This window comes from Euprymna scolopes, chromosome 10 (assembly GCF_053919585.1).
Source record: "Euprymna scolopes isolate OS-2025 chromosome 10, ASM5391958v1, whole genome shotgun sequence".
Classification (NCBI taxonomy): domain Eukaryota; kingdom Metazoa; phylum Mollusca; class Cephalopoda; order Sepiida; family Sepiolidae; genus Euprymna; species Euprymna scolopes.
Genome location: NC_136491.1, coordinates 68,638,090 through 68,665,159, shown reverse-complemented (window position 1 = coordinate 68,665,159; position 27,070 = coordinate 68,638,090). Strand labels below are relative to the sequence as shown.

Below are 27,070 nucleotides of genomic sequence, written 5' to 3'. Positions count from 1 at the left end.
ACTTTCCTAAAAATACTTACTGTGCTGGATTAATCTAGTGTGAAGGGACCTGTCATCCTTTCCAACTTTAGTTTTACCAAAATGAAAAAGAAATAAAAATTAACTGGAATAATTGTTTGAAATTTGGTAGAAAAATAAGTGAGCAGTGAAGCTTTAAAACAGTTCTAAATGACAAAAACTGCCACTTAACCATATATTCAAACACGGTAGTGTTTGAATGCTAAAAATAATCAATAATTACTCTCATGCAAATATTTAGCATGTTTTTCCCATGGAATTTTACAAATATTTTTCTTCATGCTAACTATAAAATGATAGCATCTAGGTAAAGATGGAAACTAATATATCTAAGTATTGTACTAACATTGTTCAAATAACTGATAAACTAGTTTTTAAATTATTTAGTTAGTCTTCTCATGGTAATACTCTGTTCATTCTTGTTTCTGTTCAATTTGGAAAAATATTGTTCACTATAAGTGAGTCCATGATGCACAGAGTGATTTCTAAATTTAGAAAAAATATGACTCTAAACTTATGATTTTTTTGGCTGTTACAATTGAATAGCAATTCTGAGATGTCTTTTATTAGAATTACAAAAGATGTAATCTAATCCCCAACAACTAAGTCACTTTCTAAATCATAAAAATATGATAAAACAAGATTTTTTTTCTCTTGAATGCAAAGCTTGTGAAAACATTCGCCACTATCTACACTAATTTGGCACTATGATCAATGATCATGACACCATATGAGACAGATGCACTTGTGTTGAAGGTTAAGACAGCATCAAGAAATTTTCTGTAGTTTATTCTATCATCCTGAATTACAGACTTCCAGTATTTTGTTTGAAATGTATGATGCATTAATTTCTGTTTTTAATGTCATTTATAGGTTCTCTCTCTTGCTGTCCAGCAGCTGAAATATTCCAGTCTTGAAGATCTTATCATAAGTCATCTCCCTTTTTTAATAAATAAATGGCTCACCAACAATCTCGGCATGTCCACATTTCCTTATCAGCTTCTTAATTGTTCTTCAGAAACAGATTTTTACAAGTAAGTAATTTTGTTGTCTCTTTTTTTTTTTTGTAATATTCTCTTCCAATTATAACATTTGGGCCATTTTTTTCCCCCAGATTATTCTTACTATTCTCTTACTTGGGCTTCAAATAAATATTCTTTTAATTTATAGATAACATGATTATTTAATTGATTTTTTTTTTTAAATTTAATTTAGTTTTGTTTTTTTTATCGTTTTTCCATATCTTTTTTAATTTTATAAAGTAATAAAAAAAATAACAGTACAATAAGTTGATATAAATTGAAGAAAATCATTTTTATCGTTTCTTTTTTTTATGCTTACATTTATTAAAATAGTGTTGTGGCAGAACTAACCTATGTTACCTACTAATAAGACTATTCCAATCTCAATAAATACCAGAAGACTAAGCTGTAAGGTGTCAGTTGTCTACGACAAACAAACCATTACATGCTTTGCAATACATGTTGTTACTTTATTTGGGTATTTGTTTTTCTTTGTAACTCTTTAACAAATAGAAAGGTATTTAAAAGATTTTATTGTAACAAAATTTTAAATCCCAAGCAATGCTGGGAGGGAAATAAGTATCAAACTCCTAGGGATTTTGTGATGGATCCTCATAACCATGTATTTTCTGAACCCACATCACCCAAAGTATTTAGATTAGTTTTATCAAAGAAGGTATGGTGTCTGCATATTTGCTGAATGTCTATAAAAATGAAATACATCACAAACTTCACATAGAGTTTTAACAATAGACCCCATAACTATATTCTGAAACAGGAAGTACTCACATGCATATATTTCATTTTGATCAAAAGGTGTACAGTAATATTATGATGTCTTCATTTGTGCTGGACATCCATACAAATTGTCCTTTTATGGTTTTGAAGACAGACCCCTAAATTACTAAGAATATTCATATTGATATGTTTTGTTTGGATTAAGCAAGTATAATATTTTTATGCATTTTTGCTGGACAAAAATAAAAAGAAGATATATCACAAACTTCTGCTATGATTTTACTTATAAAATATAGAAGTAAGAATAAAAAGTTAATCTGATGTCATAGAATGGGGATAAGAATTCAATCTGCAAGTTGGTTATGGTGAAATAGATATTAATATTTATTTGCTTGCATTCACCATCGGGGTGGAGTAGAATTCTTGCAATCTTACTGGTAAATAATTGAAAAATAATGCTAAAATTAAGTTGAGTTGCTGATTACTATTTTTTTTTTCTGTTTTTTGATATATTTCTTTTGCATATACATTACGGAAGAAGTCTGAGAAAGAGGTGTGTTAAAAAAATAACATGAGAGGAGAACAAGGGTGAAAGAAGTCTTAAAAGAAATATATATCACCAACTTTCTAAAAAAAAATTATAGGTCTTATCCATAACCCCAGACAATGCTGAGTAGCTCTGCTAGTCTATTATATAAAGGGAAAAGTTAAGTATGTTTGTGTGTATGTCTCACTAAAACTTTTAAAATTCAAAACATGCCATCATCAAGTGGATATTGTCTGAAAGGGTCATGTCTTGGAAGACTTGTAAAATTCAGAAAAAATAAATCTTTTTTTTTTAGTAGAAACTAGTCTGGGTATCTGGCTTGCCCAGGTGTTTGGAAGTGGATGGAAGTGAGTAAAAAAAAAAAAAAAGTGATAGTAGGCAGGCTCGAACCCGTACCGTAAAGGTGGAAAAGAACATGAAAAACAAAAGTGACATCTTTGCCATTGCATCCATTGCCACACCGGAAGTGGTGAAGGTTTAAATTAAGGCTAGTCAATCAAAAAGAGGGGATGACTTTCAAAAATATTGGCGAAAAAAGCGACCTCTTCCTGTAGAAAAGTGCTCAGTTGAGGGTGAAGGAATTAATGTTTTTAGCTAATTTTTTTATATTTGTCATTCAAAACGCTACCAATCTTGTGAAAATCTGTCACCTATGTTGAAAATTTTAGGCAGATATACATACATACATACATACATTTAAACAGACAGGTGAGATTTATATTATAGATGTCATTTAATGTGGAGGAGGGAGGGGTCAGATAAAATGGTATTTTCATTAGTGCTATCTGTTTGCACATGCATGAATGTGTGGACACTTCTCTAATATCTAAATATCTTTATTTGCTGCATCTTGATATCTCTATAGTATTTGGTGTAATGGATACAATCACAGACGAACAAAATTAAGATTTTAAGTTCAATCCTACCTCATTTTTTTTCTCCACCCATTCTTCTACAGAATTTGAACCGAATTATAACAGTTCAGACAGTAAAGTATTATGTTTTTGTTTTTTTTTTTTAGATTTTATTTTTAAAGGAAAGCTTAATTTTTCCGATCAAGTCACCTTTGTTTTAGTTTTGATTTCTGCCCCCCCCCCAACATTTTTAAGCATCGCCCCTCCCTCCCTTCCCTCCTCCCAAAAAAGAAAAGAAAGTTAAACTAGCACATATTTTTTAATTTATTTATTAAATTGTTCAGTGAAACGACGGAATATTTAGCAATGCCACATCACTGTATATGTTAATATTTTGTTTTACAATTTTAATTGTGGAAGAAAAAACCCAAAAACCTTCATCTTATATTTGACAAAATTAGTGTAATGTTTTTATTTTCTCATTACAGTTTGTTTTAACTTTTTTTTTTTTTTAATTGCTGTGGTTACTTAATTCATTTGTGTGTTTCTTCCCATCAAAAAAATTTACAAAGGGCTTCACAATAAAAATTTGTTCCAATTAAAAATCGCAAAAAAAAATTAAATAAAATGCACAAATATTTTGTTCATATCACAATTCTCTAAGTTTTCATTTTACTAACGAAAAATAAAATATATATTTCTCTACAAACATAGCATGAAAACAGAAAATCTGTCAATCAGATAGAAATTAAACAAAAAATATTATTCATATTACTTGCCTCCTCATGAAGGCAGATGTTAGATTTTCCAATTAAATGTGTGTTAACTTACTTTCACGCAAATAATTTATTCGTAACACATTGCTTATATCTGTTTAATATTGAAAATAAAACAAAAAACAAATCCAATCCACCCACTACAAATGGAAACAGTTATATTATTATGTTGTACAAAAGAGTTATTGAAGCCCAACGCTTCTTTGTTATTTGAGTGAAAAATGAAAAATCAAAATATTGAATTTCAATTAAAACTAATGGTATCTACTTAATTGTCATGTCGAAATTAGTAACATATCCAAACATTACAAAAACCGATGAAGTAGAAAATTACTTATTTATTCCAAACTATGAGTTACTTCAGAGTTGCCAGATTGGCATTTTTAAAGCCAATTTTCACAAATTTAGCCTTTTTTGGAAGCAGTTTGACCTACCAACTTAGGGTGTCAAATTCAATGGATTTTGTCATCTGACTTATTCTCTTACTTCACTCCCTGGTCTAAATTTTTTTACCCATAAATGCAGGAGTAAACATCTTCCCATCGGAGTGAAACACACTTGGAGCCATGGGTGGTTTTGCTGTCAGAATAATAATTAGAGGATATGTAATATTTTATTTATTTAGATACCCAAGAATACAATGCATGAATTATATGACATGAGCAGCATAAGTGATTAATAACAGATGCGGGTTAAACCCATGCATAATAAACCAATTCTTTTAGATCAAAAACATAATTTATATACTTAATTTGTTAAATAAGCCATCGTAGCACATTCTGGACCTATCTGATTAAATTAATTATTAAATCATAGACGCCTTCTAGTAATCAATGAAACGATAACATCAAACGGCCTGAATTACCTCCCTTTAACCATCATAAGAAACAAAAATCGACCCAGTTTCAAACAGAATTAACTAGCAGTACTTAACAACATAATTGGATTATTTCCCTTCATAATTATCCTAAGTAACAATATAAAAACATTTTTCAAGTAGAATAACAATTATTGTTAAAACATTAAATAATAATAAATAGAATAGAACACTTCACCCGAAATGTTGTATAAGGATTTTTATATATATTTAATACACCCCTTTTATTTATTCTCATATTCAATTAAACTTTAAACCTAAAATGGTCTTAAATCCAAGTACAAATAATAATAATAAAAATCTATAGACATTACTTGCCATTAATACAAAACTAAAACTAACCGTAAGATTTTTGTAAGGTTGTTATGGCCATAATATAAATATAGAAACAACATTTTTTTAAATTCTTTTTATAAAAAAGCAATTATTGGGAAATAAAGGAATAGCAGGATCTAATTTAGGAACCCAGTGGATGGGATGTATATAAAAAAAATTTAAATGGCTTAGGGTTCTCTGTAGAAACTTCCTATGACTCTGTTCTTAAATAAGGATACGAAAATTAGGCGATATATTAATATTTAAATGGGCTTTTCCGTAATCACAGCCAAGGTAAATGTTTATCGCATGCTTTTCCCTGTTAGGGATTTTCCCCCTTTTTTCTTTCTCTTCAAAAATGCTCCATTGCCAAAAGTGTGTTTATTCATAAAGTCTGAAGAAATGCTGGTTTTTGAAAATTTTCAAACGATATAATGCTTGAAATTATTGAACTGGACATTGAAACAATTGTAACGTAAAATGAAATACACTTTTTGCTGCCATCAACACCTTGTTTCGAAGTCTTGATTTTGCATACACAGTATATTAATGCTCAATTATGAAATGTGATAATTTTGTAGCTTACTCCTTAAGTCAACTCTCTTTGGCTTAAAACTCATTGGTATATGAAAATTTACTGAATTACATGAACTCAGTATATTACATACAAATCTATATATATATATATATATATATATATATTTTGTCATTATCATCATATTTGGTTTAATATCAGCTTTACATGCTGACATGTGTTAGACGACTTTAGGTCTTTATTTATTCCTCTTTCTCAAATCCATCCTCCGCATTCATATTTCTTTTAGATTTAGTATTAGATTAATTTAATCAAATTTATTAATTAAAAAAATAATATTCTGTAAATGCTTTTTTGTGAAAATCTAATGTAGTTAATAAAAAGAAACATACATTAATTTAGAATTTTATTTTTCAAAATTCCAGTTCAATTTTTTTATTTTAATCTGATTTGATTTCTTTTAATTTTGTTGTTTATTCAGTTTTTGTGATAAGCATTTTAAAAAACAATTGTAGAATATTCTCTTCATTTTTTTTTTCAATTTTGTTTATTCAAATATTGAAAATTATCTGTCTACCTGTAACCAAAACTATGTCACAATACTTTTTGTCTTATTCACTAGGGTTTTATTTTTACTTGATAAAAGATTGTACATATTAAACAATTAATTTATTTTTCATTTAGTGATGCAATTTAAATTTATAATTTTTCATTAAATCTGGAAATATTGTGAAATATTCTATTGACTTAAAACTTAAATGAATAGAATATTTTATTCTTGAAATTTTTATAATTTATCTTTAATAATTTATTAGCAAAAATATCTGAATGGAGGGAACATATATTTCCTAGTTATGGTATAATAGCAAATCAATCACTAAATTGGCTTTTTAAATTAAAGTCGATGCAAATATTGTTTTAATTTTATTTTTTAGGAAATTCTCCAATGTTTGCCTTCCTTTCTTAATGCTGACCAGACATGAGGTTGGTATTGAGGCAAATCTGATCAATCAAATGGGTGATGAGTGGTTAGTTACACAGTTAAGGATGTGTGTACTGAAACTAATGGTGCACATTCTACCATACTTTGCTGTGAACCATTATCAAATAAATGATGAGAAAATGCAGAAAAAAGTTGCAATTTCCTCTGAGCGCTACAAACTGCTTTTAAAGCATATTTCTAAAGAGGTAACGTATCACAACTTTGCTTTTTAGATTTATTTCCTAAAACTAGCTCAGTGTTTATGTACTACCATTTAATAAATTTCAGTTTTCTAATGATTTAAATGATAGTAATATTTAATTATTTAAATGATAATAATATTTAATAATTTAAACGATAATAATATCTAATGATTTAAATGATAATATCATCTTTTTCTTTCCCTTTGCAAAACTCAGTCATATTCTGCAAAGTCTAAAGCAAACAATATCTAAAAAGAACAACCAAATCAAACCAAACACTATAAATAAATATTTGAAGATATAAAAATTTGAAGCATAAAGCTTTTACCAAAATGACCAGATTCAGCATCAAATAACTAGTAAAGGGTTGTTATGCCGTAAAACAAATCAACCAGACACAGCTTTTCAAATTTCCTATGTCTAGAGAGAAGGATATGAGAATCTTTATTGATATATGTTTTATTGCAAGTAAACTTTCATTTTGTTTTTTGGATACAACCCAAAAAGAATCCATAATACTGATTGTATGCATTTGAAATAGTTAAAATAATATTATATTTTTATTTCAGGACATTGAACAGAATATCCAGAAACGCCTTTCTGAGCAAGTTGTTGAAATTCTGTTGTGCCTTGAAGAGAAACGAAACAGGCCCAAGTAAATCTCGTTTTTTTTTTTTTTTACAACTCACTGTTATCAGACATGTGTTTGTCTATAATGTATGAACACATGGAATACTTTAACCTTCCTGTTTTATGGAAAAGCTGACAAATTGGTTTTAATTTATGTTAAGAATGCTTAAATATGACACTCATAAGAACTGCAAACGAAACCAAAAAATGGGTTTATATAAGGAAAACTCATTAGTCTACTTATTTCACATTTCAAAGAAAATTATTACGAAAACCTGTGTACATGCAAACAACATCAGATCACGCAAGACAAAGTTCTATCAAACACGTAGGTTAAAGAACATGTGGCTGTAATCATATTTCTATAAATGAAACCAAATTATTTTCCTTTGCATATTAATTTTAAACAGTTTTCTACATTTGATGAGCATATCTCTCTGTTTTAATGTTTCTTCTGTGGATAAAAGGCAAAGCACCTAATAAAACCAAAGTAATCATCACTGATAAGCCATCCCAAAATGTATATAAAATGTTTGATGTTTTATAGTAGTCGAAGATAACCCAAAGTCTTCTTTTTCATTGGCTATTACATCAAAATATAGAGATAGGATGGGAGTACACAGTCCTTTATTAGGATTGCTCCACTTACCCTTGATCATTACCTTATATTGATCAGTGTTTACACAAGGAGGCATCAAGTATCATATTTTTCCTAGCCAATTAGCAAACACTCTAAACATTATACCAAATAAGCCAGTTATTCCAAAGATATTATTACAGAAAATCACCCTCTGCTAGAATGTGGGCAAGTTAGAAACTGAAGTTGAAAGTTTTGTTGTTGAAATCAAAAGAAATGTCAACCAGAAATTAATCTTTTTTCATTTGAGGTTTTATAAATAATTTTAACTATAATTTGAACACTGTAAATCACCATTTTTAAAATGTTCTCATACTCTTTTGCATTTATTCCTATCTTATTATGTCTCCCTTTTATGAATCAATGTTTTTTATTTGTTTTAGTGTGTCTGATCCAAGTCCAAATCCTCCCTTCTATAGTTACGACGTTATCATGGCAACACTCAAGTTTTTAACTGTTAGCTTCACAGATGGCAGCTCATCCTCTGCTGACAAGTCACTCATTTATGTCCTCTCAAAAGCACCAGTATGTATTCATATCATGCCTTCTTTTATAATTCATGCAATTCGTATACAACATTACTTTGATTAAAAAGACTTTACTGTTTTAAATTCACAGGAAAATTTTCAGAAAATCCTCCAGTCCTTGGCAGTTCACCTGGGTAGCTGTACCCATCTTTCAGAACAATATCGTGCTATCTGTAGATATGAGCTATTTGTAAATCTTCTGTTACAAGAATTTAACACGTCCTTGGGCGGCTGCAGGGACTATATTATGCGGGAGATCATTTACCGTCTGCTTCATACAATTAAACGTCTGGCACAGCAAATCTCTGAGTAAGTAAATTATTTAAAGCTTTATAGATGTTTTTATCTTTGTCCAGAATTTCCTCTATATTAAAAAACAAAAATCAAAAAAATCTGTATGATGTACATATCCATGATTAAATAAAAATATCGTACACCAAAAATCATGAATTGATCAAATAGTTTTATTTTTTAAATCAAATTTTGTAGGTAAGTGAACAGCGACAATATCACAATACCATCTTGAAAATAGGCTGAGGGAACAAAGGAGAAAACTCCAAATAACTCAAACTTGTGAGATTTTAGAAAGCCATTTTTAATATGGGGACACTGGAAAAAAAATCAATGATTTTCTTTATAAAAATAAAACTACTTGATCAATTTACATGATTTTTAGAATATGATATTTTCTTTCCATCATGTTTCTCATACAGATTTTTCTTTATTTTTTGTTTTAATATAGGGGGAATTCTGGACAAGTATCATTTTTTTCCTATGTGTGTTTTTTTTCTAAAAATTAGTTTAGTTTGTTGAATATTTGCTACAATGTATCATGCCATAAACAAAGACTAATAAATCTATTTCCTTAAATATGAATAAATATATCTATTAAATACTCATAGATCTATTTCAATAATTTTATTTATTTAAATACTAATAAATATACTTCTTAAATACTTGTGTTTAATGACATATATCTATATAATTATAAAACTCAAGTGACCTTGTAACAGGTGTTGTAACCCAACATCCAGTTTACGATTTCCGGTTGCACATGCATACATAAACATGAACCCATAACAGTGTAAACAAATAAACACAAATCGATGGACCAGTTTTGTTCGAACAAATGGATGTCCTTAGAAAAGCGAATATCTTAGATTTATTGAATAAAATATGGGAAGCAAACACAAAACGTGATTACAAATAATACGTATAATCATCGACCTGTTTCATATATACAATATTTATTATACTAAATAATCAATGCGACAATAAAACGTATTGTTTTACTGTGTACGTTTTCAGCGTCCCATATTTTTTTTTTTGTGTTCAAATTATCCAAATAAACAATTGTTAATACTTTCTGCTTTTTTTTTTTACATTGTTCATTTCTGTATTACGTTTAAGTTATTTTAACGCAATTTTCTCACAAGTATATCTACTTTAACCCATTGACAACCGTAAGAGCATTTTACAATGGCGATTTACCCACCGCCTTCCTTTTTTTAATTAATTCTTCATTTTTTAATACACCTTTCTTAAAAAAACTCATACATTTTCTACACTACTAACATAAATAAATAACCCCGAAAATATGTTTCTTTTAAATTGCGTTACAAATAAATAATCAACGCGACAATAAAATGTATTGTTTTACTGTGCACATTTTCAGCATCCCAATTGGTTTTTTTTTTTTTTGCATTTAAATTAAAAGATATATCAAAATTTGAATTTAACTTCAAGTATTATGGTATCTGTTCAGTGCACATTTACGTATAAGTATGGCAAACCACTTATAATTCAATGGCTTTTTTTCCAAAATAAACAATTATAAACAGAATGACTCATAGAAATCTATCTATATTCTTTTTTCATTTTAATATACTTTCATAGAAATGTTTCTGTTATGTCACAAAAACTATTTTCTTTACGTCACAAGTGTCATGCTCATACATTAATTCCATAGCTAATAAACATACTGACCCAACGGGTCACGGGTAGTCTAGTTTATATATAAAGTAGTCACTTGATTCTCTGTTCCATTGATTTGAAAAACATCTTAAAGACGAGCAATATACATAAATCTGTCTGAAGATAAGCATATGGTTTTTTCATTTTAAAAAACAAAATTTTATTTTCAGTCAATTTTATCCAGTTCATATTTAAAGGTGATTGTTTTCATACATGTTTGCCTTGAGATGATGGTTAAGGCAAGAGGCTGCTATGGCATTGAATCTAAATTCAATTCCAATTGAGGGAACTAATTTTTTTGTTTTTCTCTTCTCCCTCCACTTCTTTTATAGTGATTTTTGTAACAATCATTTAAGCAATTAATTTCCTGAAATGAAAAAAAGGGAAAAAATAATTTGATGAAAAAAAAATTAAAGTAAAAAGACTACCAAGCAATAGCCAGTCGTTATTATAGTTGTTGCTGTCCTTGTTCTTCCTCACCTCCTCCTCCTTCTCTGCCACCACCACCACTGCCACCGTCGCCTTCTCCTCCACTACCACCTTCTATGATGTTTATAGAATACCTCTACTCCTAAGTAGCTTTACACTTTCATTCAAATTTCAATATATTTAAACTATTTCTTAACATTAACATATGATTTTAGGAATGTAATTTCAGCTACTTGAACACAATGCATTAAATGTATTATATTCAACCCATTTTTATGCAATCAATGTCATTGCACAAGGGAAGTTTCATAAATTTGAAATCAGCTAAAATGATTCTATTCATATATGAATTTTAATTATTCTCTAAATAAGACCATGCAGAAGAGAATTAAAATAATTTTTAATGCTATAATTATATTGATAAATAAATTCCAGGATATTTATAAGAGTAGAGGGAGGAGGGGGAAACTATCTGACTATGGTGTCATATCTATTTCTTTAAATATTAATAAATTATTTCAATAAATACCGATGTGTGATGCCTTAAAAATAAGATCTATTTTCTTAAATACTAATAAATATGCTTTTTTTTTTAATTCTAATAAAATTATTTTTTTAAACCTAACTGAATATTACATTTGGTATTGTCCAGATCAAACTCATGTGTCAGTTTTCTATTCAATATTCTATTAAGTAATGCTTTACTTTTGGCAAATGTTTGACTTCTTGAGCCAAATCAAAATTATTATATTTGATGATTTACAACATTGGTCCTTTACCACCTGGGTTGCAAACTGGAACTGGTCTATGGATCCATTGGTACTTTAAATGGCATTGTCTCCCTTTATCCCCAGATGGGGTTGTCTATTGTAAAGATTTATGGTGAATTAAAATGTTCATACAAGCCACATTCATTTATGTGTGGTGCATCTGTATCTTATTTTAAGAGTATATTTAAGGGTCACCATAGTGACTACTGTCAGAGAACGCTAGGGCAGTGGTTGCCAACAGAAACCATCTAAATTAAACTTAAAACATTGTTTATACCAAATAGTTCACAGCTTATGGTCACAAATTAAGAATACCAGCATCTACATAAATTGCTTATATTTTGAATAACATTCCAAAATAAATTACATTTTGTTACATCTGTGTAAATCGTTTTCTGTCATATAGAATAGTATTGATCACTTTACTAGCATACTCATCATGATAATTGGTTTCTTAACAATTTAACAATTATATAATCTCTTCATTGGATCTGCTAATTGAGAAAACTCTTGTATTTGAATATATCACAACAAAATTATCATTTTATTTAAAAATTTAAGATTCTTACTCTTCAATTTTAGCTGTGTTGAATGTTCCCATGACCTGGGTTATTTGGAGGACACAATTGTTCGTGCTTTGTGTTTAGTGAAGACAATCAGCACAAATGCCATTACCACCTGCCCACAGGTAAACACTTTTAAATGAACTTTATTATCTTATGTCTGTGTATGGTCATAAGGAGAGTGTGTGTGTGTATATATATGATGGTATGTGTCAATATTAAGAATGAATACATGTTATATAGAGCACTGCCAAGGAATGCTAAATAATCTGAATGATTATTATTATGATCGTTTTTGATGTCTAGAAAATATGTGTTAGAGACAAAAGATATTTTTACGATAAAAATATTATGGTAGAAATATATCAAGAATGTTAACGTAGGAATGTTAAAACAAACAAAAATATTAGAACATAAACAATGGAAGTGATTTTTGTGATGGCATCAGGTAATCTTAATATTATGTGAGTTAATAACATAATGAAATAGATTTTGAGAGATGTGCAGTTGAGTTTAGAGTCTGGAGTTAGACGGGAAAAGTTGGACAAGTTAGCTCAAAAGATATTGTCTCTGTGTTTTGGAAGCAGGGAGCAATGCGACTTTAGCATAATGTAGAAAATTACAACCCGTTGCAGGTCTGATGGGAGCTAAGAATAAAGTTATATCAAATCAAATATATATCTTATTGTTGTTTGCTTTCCTTCGGAGAGATGAACTTGAATAATGAGAAGAGACGAAAACACAACAGAGAGAGATATGTTTTTTGATTGTGTACTACACAAGCTGATATTAATGAACTGTTTTATTAAATGTGAAACATCCACACATACAACAATAGAAGAAAATTTTAACCATTAGATGTCACACGCTGTGTATATTACAACGTTAAAGAAACATCAGTTATATAAACAGAGTTTATATACCACCCAACCATATAACATACAGAATAACAGTGTTGCCACTAAAGCAATAAGGGTGGTGGCTGTGCATGGGCATTCAGAGCACACTTTGCCACTCACATTTCTGTTGCCACTCTGGAATCGATGAATCTATCTCCTAACTGTGCTGCATTGTCTTCAGCAAGTGTTGGTAAATGTTTATACGTTCAATTTTTTTTGTATGGAGGAATTCAGTGAAGCATGTCTGCTTCTAATGCATGTCTTTCTTAGTCTCACACTATCAATATCTACAACAGAGAGATGAAATGTTCAGGTCTTGTATGCATAAATTCAGTCATCATAACAATGTAATTTGTAATTCCCTCTGATCTGTTTGGTAGAATAAAAAATAGGAGGCATTACTTTTGGAACACCTCTCTTATTTTCAGATTTTTTTTTTGCTAAGAGAGCGCTGTGCTTTGTTTTGATTGTTGCAATGAATATATGATATAATGTACTGGGTTGGGCATAATTACTGTTACAAAATAAAACTCAGATCTATTCCAACAAAATAATTTATTACAAAACCAAATTACAGAAAATAATTAGCAAATACTAAACGAACAATATGGCATAAGCATTATTCAAAATGTTTCCTTCGAGCCTTTATTACACTACAAAGTCTTTGAGGGAAATCATCTAAAGCAGCACGCACAACATCTAAAGGTATTTTCTGCCAACATTTGTTCAATTTTGTCTTAAAAGCTTCAATATTTTGAACAAGGGGTAGAGTAGGCTTCACTCTACACGATTGACTAACAATATTAATAATAATCAGAAGTGTTAAGATCAGGTGATGAGGGAGACCATTCTTCTTTGCTGATTCAGAATAGACAGTTGTCTTTACACCACTGTTGTGGTATTCGAGCAGTGTGGCTTGTCACACCATCTTGTTGGAGAGTCCAAACACAAAATTATACCACAGGGTCAGTGCAATTTCAAAAATGTCTTCAAAATAATGTTCATTGATAATTTTGACCCCTTAAAGGAGAAAAACAAGTGATTTCTCTCTCTCATAAATGGCTGCCCAGACCATCATCGATGCTGAAAACCTTTCCTGCATTATCAGGTACTGCCTCATAACTTCTAACAAGGATTTTATCATTTTGATGGGATTGTTGAAGTGAGCATAACTTTTCATCTGTGAAGATGATGTTATTGAGCATGCCCTCTCTGATACGGTTTAACAAGAGTTGACTTCTGCTGAGTTGCAGTTATAGGTGCAGAGAGGTTGCTTTTGGAGCTTATAGGGTGAAATCTATAGGTCACTTTGACATATTGTTCACATAGCCCTTGGTAATGTTTGTGTCTCCTTTGTCATTTGTCTCATGGATCTTCTTGGATTTTGCCTGATTTTTTTCCCCCTAACATTTTTGATGAGTAGGTGTTCTGGAGGTGTGGGAATGGCCTGATTGTTTTTTATCTTTGATCAACAAAGTTTTCAGGTAATGATCAATCATTTTAAGTTTTTTTCCTAACTCGAATATTTCTGGTGGACACAGGTTCTTTTCATGCTGCTCTATGATGAATCTTCTTTTCAATTTAACAGACATTGTTAAAAATTAGTATAGTTTGTTTCTGAAAAATAAGAAATCATATATTACATAATCATATAATGACAATAAAATAGTAAATTTATTTTAATATTATCATGAAAAATAGTTCTGAAGTTTTGTGATGTAGCAATATTTTGTAAAGGCAGTGTATATGTACTTGTGTGTGTTAGTTTGACAAAGGGTTTTAGTTTTTTGTGTTGTGGAAAATGTGGATGTGGAGGACCTTTCTTCCGGCATTTAGGATAAAGTATGTGGGATCTTTTATGGGTTTTAGAGAGGTTTCCAGAGATATTGAGGTTACGTATTTTGAGGATCTGGTGATAAGTCCTATTATATGGCCTGTTTTTATTGAGTGGTGCCAGTAAAAATGTATATAGTCATGTTTGTTGGTTTGTGGTAGACATTGAACAAAGAAGAATTACTAAAGAAAGAGGTAGAGCTATTTTGTTTTTATTCATTTTATAATAGGTATGACTCTATTAAGTGTGTTAATGATGTTTTCTACATTAATTTAATTCCAGAAAATGTTAAAACTATTTATTTAAACTGTTCATTTCATTTCTTTGCAGGAGTTCTGTAAATACCTTCCCCAAGTGATCCATGCTTTGCTTCCTTATTCAACTGGTTTCACATTCAGTGAAGATGTATGCACCTTTAACATTTTCTTCTATTTGTGTATAAAACAGCATCAACAAAAAGAATATAACATTTTGATTACTGACCTTTTGTGCCATTTCATACTTTGAGTTTGCAGAAATGTATGAAATAATAATCGCTGTGCTATATTATTGTGATATCTTGAATATAATACAGTGGGTCAGGAGGAAAAGAGTGAGAATGATAGTAATCCAGTTTTACATTGAATTTTTATATGCATTATTTTTAATGAGTAAATTTTGAATCTTTATTTTAACCTAAGCTTTTTCACACAAATAAAAAATATGAGATTTTATTTTTTAAGTGATTAATTACATAGGAGTTATTTTTTATATAAAGTTAATGTATAATAATCTCTCAAAAACAAGTAAATGTTTTAAAATTTTTAAAATTCTCTCAACATTCAGATCAGAACCTCAATACAGACCTATTTTTTTTTTTATATTTAAAACTAGCTGTCCATACTCGCCATTGCCTAGAAATGTTTAATGTAAATTGTTTTTTTAGTATTCAGATTTTGAAAATTAAATTAAAATGCTTTCAAATTCATGTCAAATATAATTTATAACACTAACACAGCATATTAACACAAACACATGTATGACAATTAAGTCCACTGATTAATAAATAATGAATCTATGAAAAGTAAATATTAGACCTACATAAGATTAAGCAACTATTAATGATTAGTAATTAAATGATTGACTTTGAAGACCACTTATGAAAGTAAATAAAAATAATTTTTTTTCGCTTAGTATCGATGTAAAAAGAAAGGTAAAAAAGAAACAGTCAAATTTTTGTTACATAAAAACATGTATTCTAAACAAGAAAATTAAAAAAAAAACGTGTTACTGAGGCAGGTTATAATAAAAGCAAATTGCCATTAGTAAAAAGATTTGTTGATATTTGTCAGCTGTAGTACATATATATAATGATGCAATCAATAGCAGACATTTTTATTATTGATTTTGCTTATTAGAAATATAGGAAATGAGCAAACACATCTAGCATTATTTGTCTGCTATATAATTATATTTTATATATATAACTATTATACTGCTATATAATTAAAATATAACTATTATACTGCTATATAATTAAAAATATAACTATTATACTACTATATAAGGGAAATGTTACATGCATAAAATAAGTGAAACGTAACATGGGAAAAATATACTTTTAGAAATCCAGATTAAAAGGAAATAATTTGGTGTTAAACAAATTATAAATAGATATTTTCACAGAAAGTAAGAATAAAAAGCAATCCTCATGTGTCTGCACATGGAGCCAAAACATCATGTTCTTTTTTAAAGTGAATACATAAAAAGAGAATATGACCTACTTAGTGCAGCCAAACTGTATTGTTATTAAGGTTTTGTTTTAGGGGAAAAATATTTAGATAGTTTTATTAATAATCAGAAGTATTTTTGTTTGAGTTTTTTTATTAGGCAGTTATTGTCAGGTTGGCATTATTAGAGAATGCACAGTGTAATATAAAAAGATAATGCTAATGAGATTTTTTTTTTCATATTTTCTTACAGTGTAATGGGTTGTAGTAAGAGTAGTTGTGATTAAGAAAGTGTTATTTCCTCCAACCCCCTCTTTGTAATCAAAGCAAAAAATAGGTAACCAGACTAAATATAAAAATTGATAAAATCACATGAAAACAGAATTTAATTTTTTCCTAACACATTAGGTTGAAAATGACTTTTAGGACAGTTTAGGTAACATTTTATACAGGCTGGCAAAATGCATCAACAAAAAGACTACAGAATCAAATGTTAAAATGGATGTTTTTATTTATTTATTTATTTTTTTTCTGTAAATCTCTAATAGGTTCTATGTTTGCTGAAACTGGTGGTAATAGAAAACAGTGATGTGTTAAAATCTGGAATTCTGCTGCTCGACCCTTTTCCAGACACAAAAGTATTGCGCCCCTTATGTGATAAACATAACTCTATCAAATATGAAGATGGAGAATTCACTTTGGCTCAGGTAGGCCTACAATTTCTAAAACTGTCCTTTAAGTGATTTGTTATGGTTTTATACTAATAAATATGAATTTAATTACAAGATTTTTTACCATATTCCCCAAAATGATTTAGATTACTGAAAATGTATGCTTAAATTTGATAACAAGAACATATTTTTTTACATGCACCCACTTCTGAAAAAGAAACTCATTTAATCGGGTGGTCTAACAATCAGGCTTGTAAAGTCAGAGATCTAACTTTGACTCCAATGATTCAAAATATTCACACTTCAACTTCTAGAATTCCAAAATATAAAACTCCAACTCCTTATTTTAAAAATTATTTGATATTCAGTAAAGTGTCTCTAGTTTCAAATCCCAGAATTTTACAATCAACTCTGTCCAAAATCTCCCACTCCATAACTTTAACAACACAAGTTTAAAAAACTCCAAGTGGGTACTCTTCAAATTACGTATCTCTGTTCTTCTCCTAAAATTATTTTCTAAAGAGAATTAAAGATACTAATGTTACCAGTGAGCTTACAGTGTGCCAGCTACTACACTAACATTTTTACATTCATTTGCCATTTAAATATAAATTCTTTTTCCTTATTATTACACCAAGGTAATCCTTAATACTATAAGTATTGCCTAGCACCAATACGTCACTATTATTCATATATGTCAAAAATGCAAATTTTATATTCAGTTACTGTCATGTCATGTACCTTGAATTATATTAGTTATAAGGGCTGGGCTTATTTTAATCAATAATATCTTAACAATTTATGATCTATTTTTTTATTAACTTTTACTTCATGAACATTAAATTTCTAAAAAATTAAATATTATCATTTTTGTCCATGCATGATTAATTTTTTATAGAATCCGTTTATAAAATTTATCTGTTGAAGTAGATTCCATTTAAAGCTTACCATATTTTTATAAGTATTATAATTCTACAGTTTTCTTTACTTTAACATTGTGTTTTCCAATAATGAAAATAAACAAATGATAAGTTATCTTTAAAATGTACATTTATAACATTGAATTTTTGAATCCTAATTATAAAAATAAAACTTTATTTCTTTGACAGGAAATTGAATGTTTCCTGAAGAACGGCCAAGAAACTCTAATGTGTGGAGATATCCGAAGTGAAGAAGGCTTGAAATTTCTACACCGTCAACTCAGCAGTCGCACATCCGAATTAAAGATCTTATTGGACCAGTGTAAAAGTATGATCGTTTTGTCTTTCGTTTCTATAAATTGATATTTACAGTAATTTAACAGAAAATTCTTTTTAACTTAACACAGGAATAATTTGAAGGCAGAATATTATGTTGAGTCAGCCTTGCAGATTCGTCCATGTAGTTTATATTAACATTACAATATTAGTTATTAGTTATTTATATTTCAACACAGGATGCTATCCTACTTGACTGCATCTCCAATAGTATAGATGTAGCACTTTCCTTCAATCCAAGTGCTCAAATCCATGTATTTTAATTTTCACAGCAAAGATTGGTTTGGTTTCACGAGCTACACACTCAACTGATAACCTATTTTTCAACCTATTCTTGATAACATCACCCAAGGCTTGTGTGACAGATGCCCATAGTCAACTCAGTAATGCTATTAATATCACTGTAACCTGAAGCACTGTTACTTAAAATGGCAAGATATTATTAATGTGCTAGCTAAAAATCCCTTAGATTTCATTATAAATGCAACTTGAGATAAAACAAACAGTGTGCAAAAGAACAGATTGAAGCATTTGCCTCGATGCAGAAATTCTATAGTAAGCCCCACTCCCCACTGATTCATTCCAATCTATGATGTTGCTATTGCACAGACAACAAGCATTCTGCTGTTTCAACTGCCAGAAGTCAGCTACAAATAGACAAATTTATAGCATCAAAAAATCGTTGTAAAAGTGCAACTAAGAGTAGATATGTTCAGATGACCAGAAACCGCATCAATTCACAAAAATTAGAAACTCATGATTTCTGGAAAATGTATAATAATGTGGTGAATCCATAGTTACCTCCAGTAACCAATCACCATGATATTACTTGCACAACGATGGATAAGATTGTCCAGCAGTTTGCCTTAAACTCCACCTTGAACTCCAAAAACTACTCCTTTATCCCTAATTCCAATCACAGATGAAAATCTCACTAAAGAATCTAATCATCACCTCTTTCCATATCAAGAATATAAAAAAAAACTTTGATACTTTCAAAGCATGTAGATTCGATCTCATCTCTGCTATAGTAATAAAAAATGCTTTGCTGAGCGGGCCCATGTCCTCTATAACAAATGCTTTGCCTAATCTTGCTTCTCTGATAACTAAAAAAAATTGCCTCTATAGTACCAATTTTCAAGAATTCTGGTGAAAAAACTGATTAAAACGTTTTATTGCCCCAAATCAACAAAATCTTTGAATCAGTAGTCAAACTAATGATAGTCCACCATCTTGAAAGTGCTAAACTTCTTTCTGACTGAGAATATTGATTTAAGCAATCTCATTCTGCTGCAGATGTCTTAACTGTCATCTCTAAATGCGTATAACAAAAACTGGATAAGGTAGGTGAAACTAGGATGATAACACTTGATATATCCAAGGCCTTTGATAAGATCTAGCAATAAGGTCTTATCAGGAAAATTAATTTATACAGTATTATTGGATGGATCCTTCTTAGTGGAAAGAAAGATCCCAGGTATTCTTAATAACTCTACATCCAAACAGCATCACATTAATGCAGGTGTACCTGAGTGGCTGATATTTTGACCCTTATTTTTCCTAATTTTCATAAATGACTTTAAATGAAAGATGTTTTTATCATGGATGCTTCTTTATTCTCTTGTAAAAAAATGTCTTATTTTAAAATGGGCCAATTTTCTAATAAGAATAAACTCTTAAAATCTTAGTGCATTTTAATAACAAAAAAGTAGTTTTTGTTAGTTTTTTTCACATGAGTACAGGTGTCACAATCTAGCTTGCTTCAGTATTAAACTATGATTTCACGAAAAGCTTACTATTTTAAAATGGCTGCTTCATGAACCTTATATCAAATGCTTTGAAAATTGGCCTATTTCTCAAATATTAATAGACATGTTTACAAAGTGTGATGTATGGATGTGAAACTGGGAGTTGAAGACATGTGTTGCATGAAGAGAAATAGCATTATAATAAGATGATGGATGTGTAATGGTGAGTCAGAAAGATAGACAGTGACCTCAGAGGAAGATGAAATCTGGACTTTATGGGGATGTATGGAGAATAGGAGACTTTGACAGTACGTTCACATTGAGAATGGATAGGGGTTCTTGAGTTAGTTGTTGAGATATCAGGGTTAGTTGGCAGGAATAGATCAAGGATAACGTGGGAGTTAGTGAGAAAGATGAATTTCAAAGAAAGAGAAATAAATAAAGACCCGTCGGATTGTTTAATTTATAAGTGAATTTCTAAAAACCATCCAACACATGCAAGCATGTAAAATAGATGTTAAACCCAATATGATAATGGTTAACATCCCCTTTTTTATAACATTAAACCATTTTTTCATAGCATTGAACCAGTTTTTTATGGTATTAAACCTCTTTTTCATGGCATGAACTACTAAAGTATCTATACATGTTCATATTCACAATAGAAAATTCAATGAATTTGAAATCTCTTGCTCAAAAGATTAAAATTAAATGCTTCATCATTTTAATTTTTCTTCACACAGCAGCGGAACATGGAGGAAATATTGTGTGCCAGCTTGTGCAAGAATTGGCACATCTTGTTCAGAGCCAATCTGGGAATGTTGCAGAATTTGCAGCCACTTGTCTTGGAGACATTGGCCCTATTGAGTTGTCCTCTTGGACATCATCATCTCAACGTAGTCACAATGGCTTCCGACTTGAACAATCCCGTGTTTTCCAGTCCAACCCTTCACAACAAAAATACTTTTGGATCTTTTATTGGCTGAATCAATACTTAGTAGATTCATGGTAACATTTTTACTATTTTTGAATATAATAACCTTCAAAGGGTACATTTCTTTTGTGTGAAGAATGCTCTATGGTCTGGCTATGACATGCTATAATATAACAGGTTGAAAAGGAAGAAAAATTATTATCTAACAAGTTTTGTGTTTAAAAATCATTTATTGCTAAATATTAAGCTATTTGTGCTTTATTTTACTAAGTAAAATTAAATTTATTGCTACCATTATAACTATTTTTCTTTGTAGTGTCATTTGTGTATCATGGTTGCATTTAAAAAAAACTCCAAAATGAAGTAAAAAAAAATATAAAATACTGCAAAACTTGTCATTGTTATTTAGCCAGCATCGAATTTTGAAAGTTAAATTCAATTTATTGTTTGGTTATTAAATTATTAAATCAATAAAATTTTAAGCTAATGTTGTTTTTAATCTCTCTTTATAAAATGATTAAATAACTTCCAAAACTTTTAATCCATGAGGATTTCCTGAGAATTTTAAAGCCAGAAATGACTTATAATTTGAAAGTTTAAATGATTCCAAATTCTTTACAAATTTTGATGAGTCACAAAGTAATGCAGTCTTGTTTTTTTTCCAACTATTAACAATATATTAAAATGGCTGACTTGTTTATGAAGAAACCAAAATGCATTATTATATTTTTTTTTAATATATTTTCAGTTTAAATACTGTGCAGGCAGCCAGCAAAGTTATTTCCAGTATCCTCACCACAAAAACAGGCAAAGATTTTTCCAAAAATTATCTCTCACAGATTGACTTCCTCTTCAACTACTTACATCCATTTGTGAAGGTTAGGAAATGTTTCATTTTTACTGTGTTACAAAAAAAAATTAAAACGAAAAACTGTATCTTAAAAATATTGTTTGTATCTTATGTTTGAATGAAGAATGGAAATTACTTGAAATAGCAAACAAACAAATAGTAAAATGCTCCTCATGCCATTACTATTTCTACCAAGCAATTCTACTAAATATATTGTGCATTTGTTTGTAGCAATCATTATGAGAAAATGTTTACTGTTTCAGGATCTTCCTCTCTATGGTTTTGAGGCCTAATTATGTCGTTATATTCACTTGAATGAACACAAAATGGTTGCTTGTCCAGAACATCCTCCCTCCTTATGGTTAAAAAACAAAATAAAAGAAAAATCTGTCTGATGTATGTACCTGTGATGGAAAAAAAATATTGGATACCAAAAATCAAGTAGTTTTATTTTCAAATATGAAAACCAAATTTTATGGCTAATTTATGAGCAATGATCTCACGATGCCATCTTGAAAACAGTCTGAAGGAAAAGGGGAAAATAACTCTAATAAATTTAAACTTGCAAGATTTTAGGAAGCCATTCTTAACATAGGGAGATTGGACAACCTCAAATAGCTGTAAATGGTTTTCTTTATGAAAGTCTATCAATTTACATGATTTTTGGTGTACAATATTTTCTTTCTGTCACAGGTATCTATATCATACAGATTTTTATTTATTTTTCATGGCAGTGGGATTCTGGACAAGTACCACAAAATAGGATTTAACAAAAAAGTGTTCACATGTTATACAAATGTTGCATAAATCTCATAATGTTTTCATTATCAGATGATATATTTGCAATATAGTAATTAAAAAAAATCATAATTTAGATTTCACGATCAGTAATTATTTTCCTATATAAATTTAATGTAGAATTATCAACCCTCATCACAAAAATTCAGAAACATAAAATTATAATGTAGACAAAACAGAAGGCCAGTTAGTATTGATAAGTTTTTATTATGACAGAATTCAATTGATAATATTCTATTCAATTTTAGAACAATTTACTTTGAAATAGGCAAAATCTAAAATTTTGTTAGTCGTGACATCAATTCTTTTTCTTTTCTTTTTTCATTTCATCTTTGATGATCAGACAATTTTTTAAATGGGTGTAAAAGATAATATTGTACATACAAACGAATGTAAAGCATATTTCATATAGATGCATAAGAATGGCTAGTGAAATAACGAAAAGTATAAACACACATAGAAATAAAATAAATAAAGAATATTTTTCTTAAAATTATTTTATTTCCTATTTAATATAAATTCCTATGCACACACATACTTTTATTTAATTATTTTTAACAAATAGAGTTAGGTTGGGTTACTTCCCTTTGTTTTAATTATGCCATTTTTTTTCAAAATGTCAAGGTTCCATATTGACGTTTTCAAAATAGTTTTTATTCATCATTTTGTGTATATCAGTCAACTTACTATAACTAACTCATTTAATGTTATGTTTTTTTTTACTAAAACATAATTTGAAGTAAAATAATTTATTTAAGAATAATGCTAAAATTCGTTTCATTGTAATTTATAAGCAAGCATACATCAGGAAATTAACCTAAATTTTACATTTAATAAAGTTTTTTTTTTTTAATCTTTTTATTTTAGAAACGAACTTCTGATTCCATCCAACTTTCTGCTGTAAATATTAACATTGATGACACTAACCTGTGGAATCCATCACACGATAACCATGTGACATGGATTAAGAATCTCACATGTGCTCTGATTAATAGTGGTTGTGTGAAAGATGAAATTCTACAAGTTTTAGAACCAATCTGCAATGTTAAGGTTTGTATCACTTTGATTTTTTTCCAAACACACCTCAAAGACTTTTGGTTTTAGTTTGCAATTTTTAAATCATTACATCTATCATTAACCACAGATTTATGGTGAAAATTCTGTTCTTTCATATCACAGAAGCGCACGAGAAAATGAATATTTTTCTTTTGTTTAAGAACACAGATGAACCATAATACTTAACTTTTATCTTTAAACTTTAATTTTAGCCAGAAATGACTTTTCATGTGTCAGTTTTAAAGTCTCCAAAATTAATTTGGAATTTTGACGCATCACAATAGTAAACATGTTGGTCATTTGTTGATGGATTAAAATGACTAACTTGTGCTCAATATTGTGGTAAATTCAGAAGTAAAATATTTCGTTTTTTGTCTATCTTAACTTTTGAAATCATATGAACTTATAATTTTTGCATATTTTAAATCTTATTACATATTTTTTTTATCTGCATAGATCTTCACTTAAATAATGTTAACAGATATGATTTTTTGTTGCTTGTCCAGAATTCTCCCTATATTAAAAAATAAAAATAAGGACAAATTTGTATGATGTATGCATGAAGCACATATTTATGTGTATAAAAATATAACTACTTGATCAATTTACGTAATTTTTGGAATATGATATTTTGTTTTGTCACTTGTACATGCATTGTAAAGATTTTTGTTTTTTTGCTTTTTGATATCTTTTGGAAATTCTGGACAAGAACCAATTTTTTTCAACAAAATCTTGGCATGCCCATGCTGCATTAATATATTTTCTTGGTGAAAATATTCTAATTTTTGGAGTTTTAACCTGGCACATATAGAGACAAATAGATGAATGGCCTTCATTTATATAAACATTTCTTCTTTTTCTAATCAAAAATATAACTTTAATATAGTTTGATTTAGATATACTGCACTTAGATGTAAAGTAAATGATCTCTAAATATTGATTTGTGTTGTCAATTATAAATAATTTGTCATGCAATAAAAAAGATCTTATTTGATTTTCAATTTTATTTTCCTGATGAAGAATAAAGATTATTCTCTATTAATTACAGGCAGAATTCTGTGAATTGGTTCTTCCTTATCTTGTCCATAATATTTTAGTCAGTGGAAAGAAGGAGTATGAACAAATTCTCACACGGCATTTCAACCATTTCTTTGCTGAACGTTGCACGAATAACCAAACTAATTTACTTCATTCTGGTAAGTGCAAACATTATCTTTATCTTAAAATTATTCCTTTTTCATAAAACTACCTTTAACATCTTCAGTTAACTCTTTAATAAAATGTTAGCTTGTAGCAGTTATATTTTGATGTAATATTTTTTTTTTTTTTGATGTGTGGATGATTGGCTCATTGACCAATCAGATATCTTTGCATAAGAACACAGGAATTTGTCGAACTACTTCTTACGGTGCAAACACAACTTGTTTTTCCCACCTTAGTTAGTTGGAGTTTTGAGATTGTAGCCAGACATTCTGTCATTGGTTCTTCCAATTCACCATTAACATTATAAAATCTACAAAAATATGTGGCAAAACAATTGACTCTTACCTGTTTTTGATTCCTTTTCAACACAGCCAAAATAAAAAAAAGTATTTCTGTTAACCTTCTATATTGTCAGTTGTTGTCTACTTATTTAAATAGTAAGTTAGATGGATCTATCATAGTCAAACTTTATAATGAAGATGGATACCTCTTTTCCCTCATCATTATAATTTCACCCTTAATTTCCCCAAGTGATTTTAGAGTTTTGTTTTGTAAGTTTCTAGAAAGGAACATGCTTACATGAAACACTAGTTTTTCCTTGGTAACAAAATCTCCTAAAAAATATTTATTTTTTATCATTTTACCTTCAAAATGTCAATTTAAAACTTTAACTATTCTATGATAAGAATTATATTTACCCAATTTACATGACATTTTGTTTAATATCAAAATTGCATTAATTTTATTACTCGTATTATATATTATAATATTATAATATTTGAGAAATACATGTAGTGAATTGAGTTGATGATTTGTTTAATATTTATATAATACTAATGAAAGTCCATTCAATAATACATAATCTGTATTGCAAGTGATACTGTAAACATCTATTAACTTTGTTAAAAGATAAATCCTGTATATATAGTTGATAGCAACTAATGTTGCTTAAGATTAATTTTAAGTTTGGTTAGTTTTGTTTTATGGCATATCAATCTTTTTCAAGTTACTTAATGCCAAATCCAGTAATTTTGGTAAAAAGTTTTTATGCTTCGAGTTTTTTATATCTTCAAATATTTATTCATGATATTTGGTTTGGTTGTTTTATAGAAGAAAATTGTTCTTTGTATTTTTATCTTCAGACACCCTGATCTGGTAGCAGCAGAGCATCTTTTGTTCATGACTAATCTTTGAAATCAGTTTTTATCTTTATATTAATTAGACTTTTAAGATTAAAACAAATATGAAATTAGCCAGCATGTAAAATATTTTTAACTCTTTTATATAATTGGCTAGCCTATTTTATATTAACTCATATTTTTTATAAAGGTTTTATTTGGTTCTTATCCAGAATTCTCCCTATATTAAAAAACAAATTTTTAATGTAAAAAAAAAAACAAAAGTAGAAATAATCTGTATGATGTTAGTACCTGTGACAAAGCAAAAATATCATATTCCAAAAATCATTTAAATTGATAAAGTAATTTTATTTTTATACAAAAACCATTTGAAGTGCTTAATGGAAACTCTTAAGCATTACAACAAAAATCTTGCAATTTGAATTATTTTTGAGTTATCTTCCCCATCTTGAATTTTTTTTCAAAATGGTGAAGTGAGACAGTCACTCCTCGGTTACTCATAAAGTGTACTTTTTTTCATTTAAAAATAAAATTACTTGATCAATTCATGTAATTTTTAGAATATGGTATTTTTGT

General features: G+C 28.9%; 1 protein-coding gene across 1 annotated transcript in view; it reads left to right on the top strand.

Annotated features, from left to right (window-relative positions):
* LOC145286064 (serine-protein kinase ATM-like) overlaps window positions 1-27,070 on the top strand; it is a 153,619-nt gene that overhangs the window by 59,076 nt on the left and 67,473 nt on the right. Inside the window, exons 24-36 of the mRNA XM_080134737.1 lie at window positions 892-1,052; window positions 6,618-6,870; window positions 7,437-7,522; window positions 8,518-8,659; window positions 8,753-8,970; window positions 12,417-12,522; window positions 15,461-15,535; window positions 17,388-17,546; window positions 18,620-18,758; window positions 21,258-21,522; window positions 22,197-22,326; window positions 23,964-24,146; window positions 25,201-25,348. Of these exons, the coding sequence (XP_079990863.1) occupies window positions 892-1,052; window positions 6,618-6,870; window positions 7,437-7,522; window positions 8,518-8,659; window positions 8,753-8,970; window positions 12,417-12,522; window positions 15,461-15,535; window positions 17,388-17,546; window positions 18,620-18,758; window positions 21,258-21,522; window positions 22,197-22,326; window positions 23,964-24,146; window positions 25,201-25,348 (2,065 nt within the window). The remainder of the gene's footprint in view (window positions 1-891; window positions 1,053-6,617; window positions 6,871-7,436; window positions 7,523-8,517; window positions 8,660-8,752; window positions 8,971-12,416; window positions 12,523-15,460; window positions 15,536-17,387; window positions 17,547-18,619; window positions 18,759-21,257; window positions 21,523-22,196; window positions 22,327-23,963; window positions 24,147-25,200; window positions 25,349-27,070) is intronic.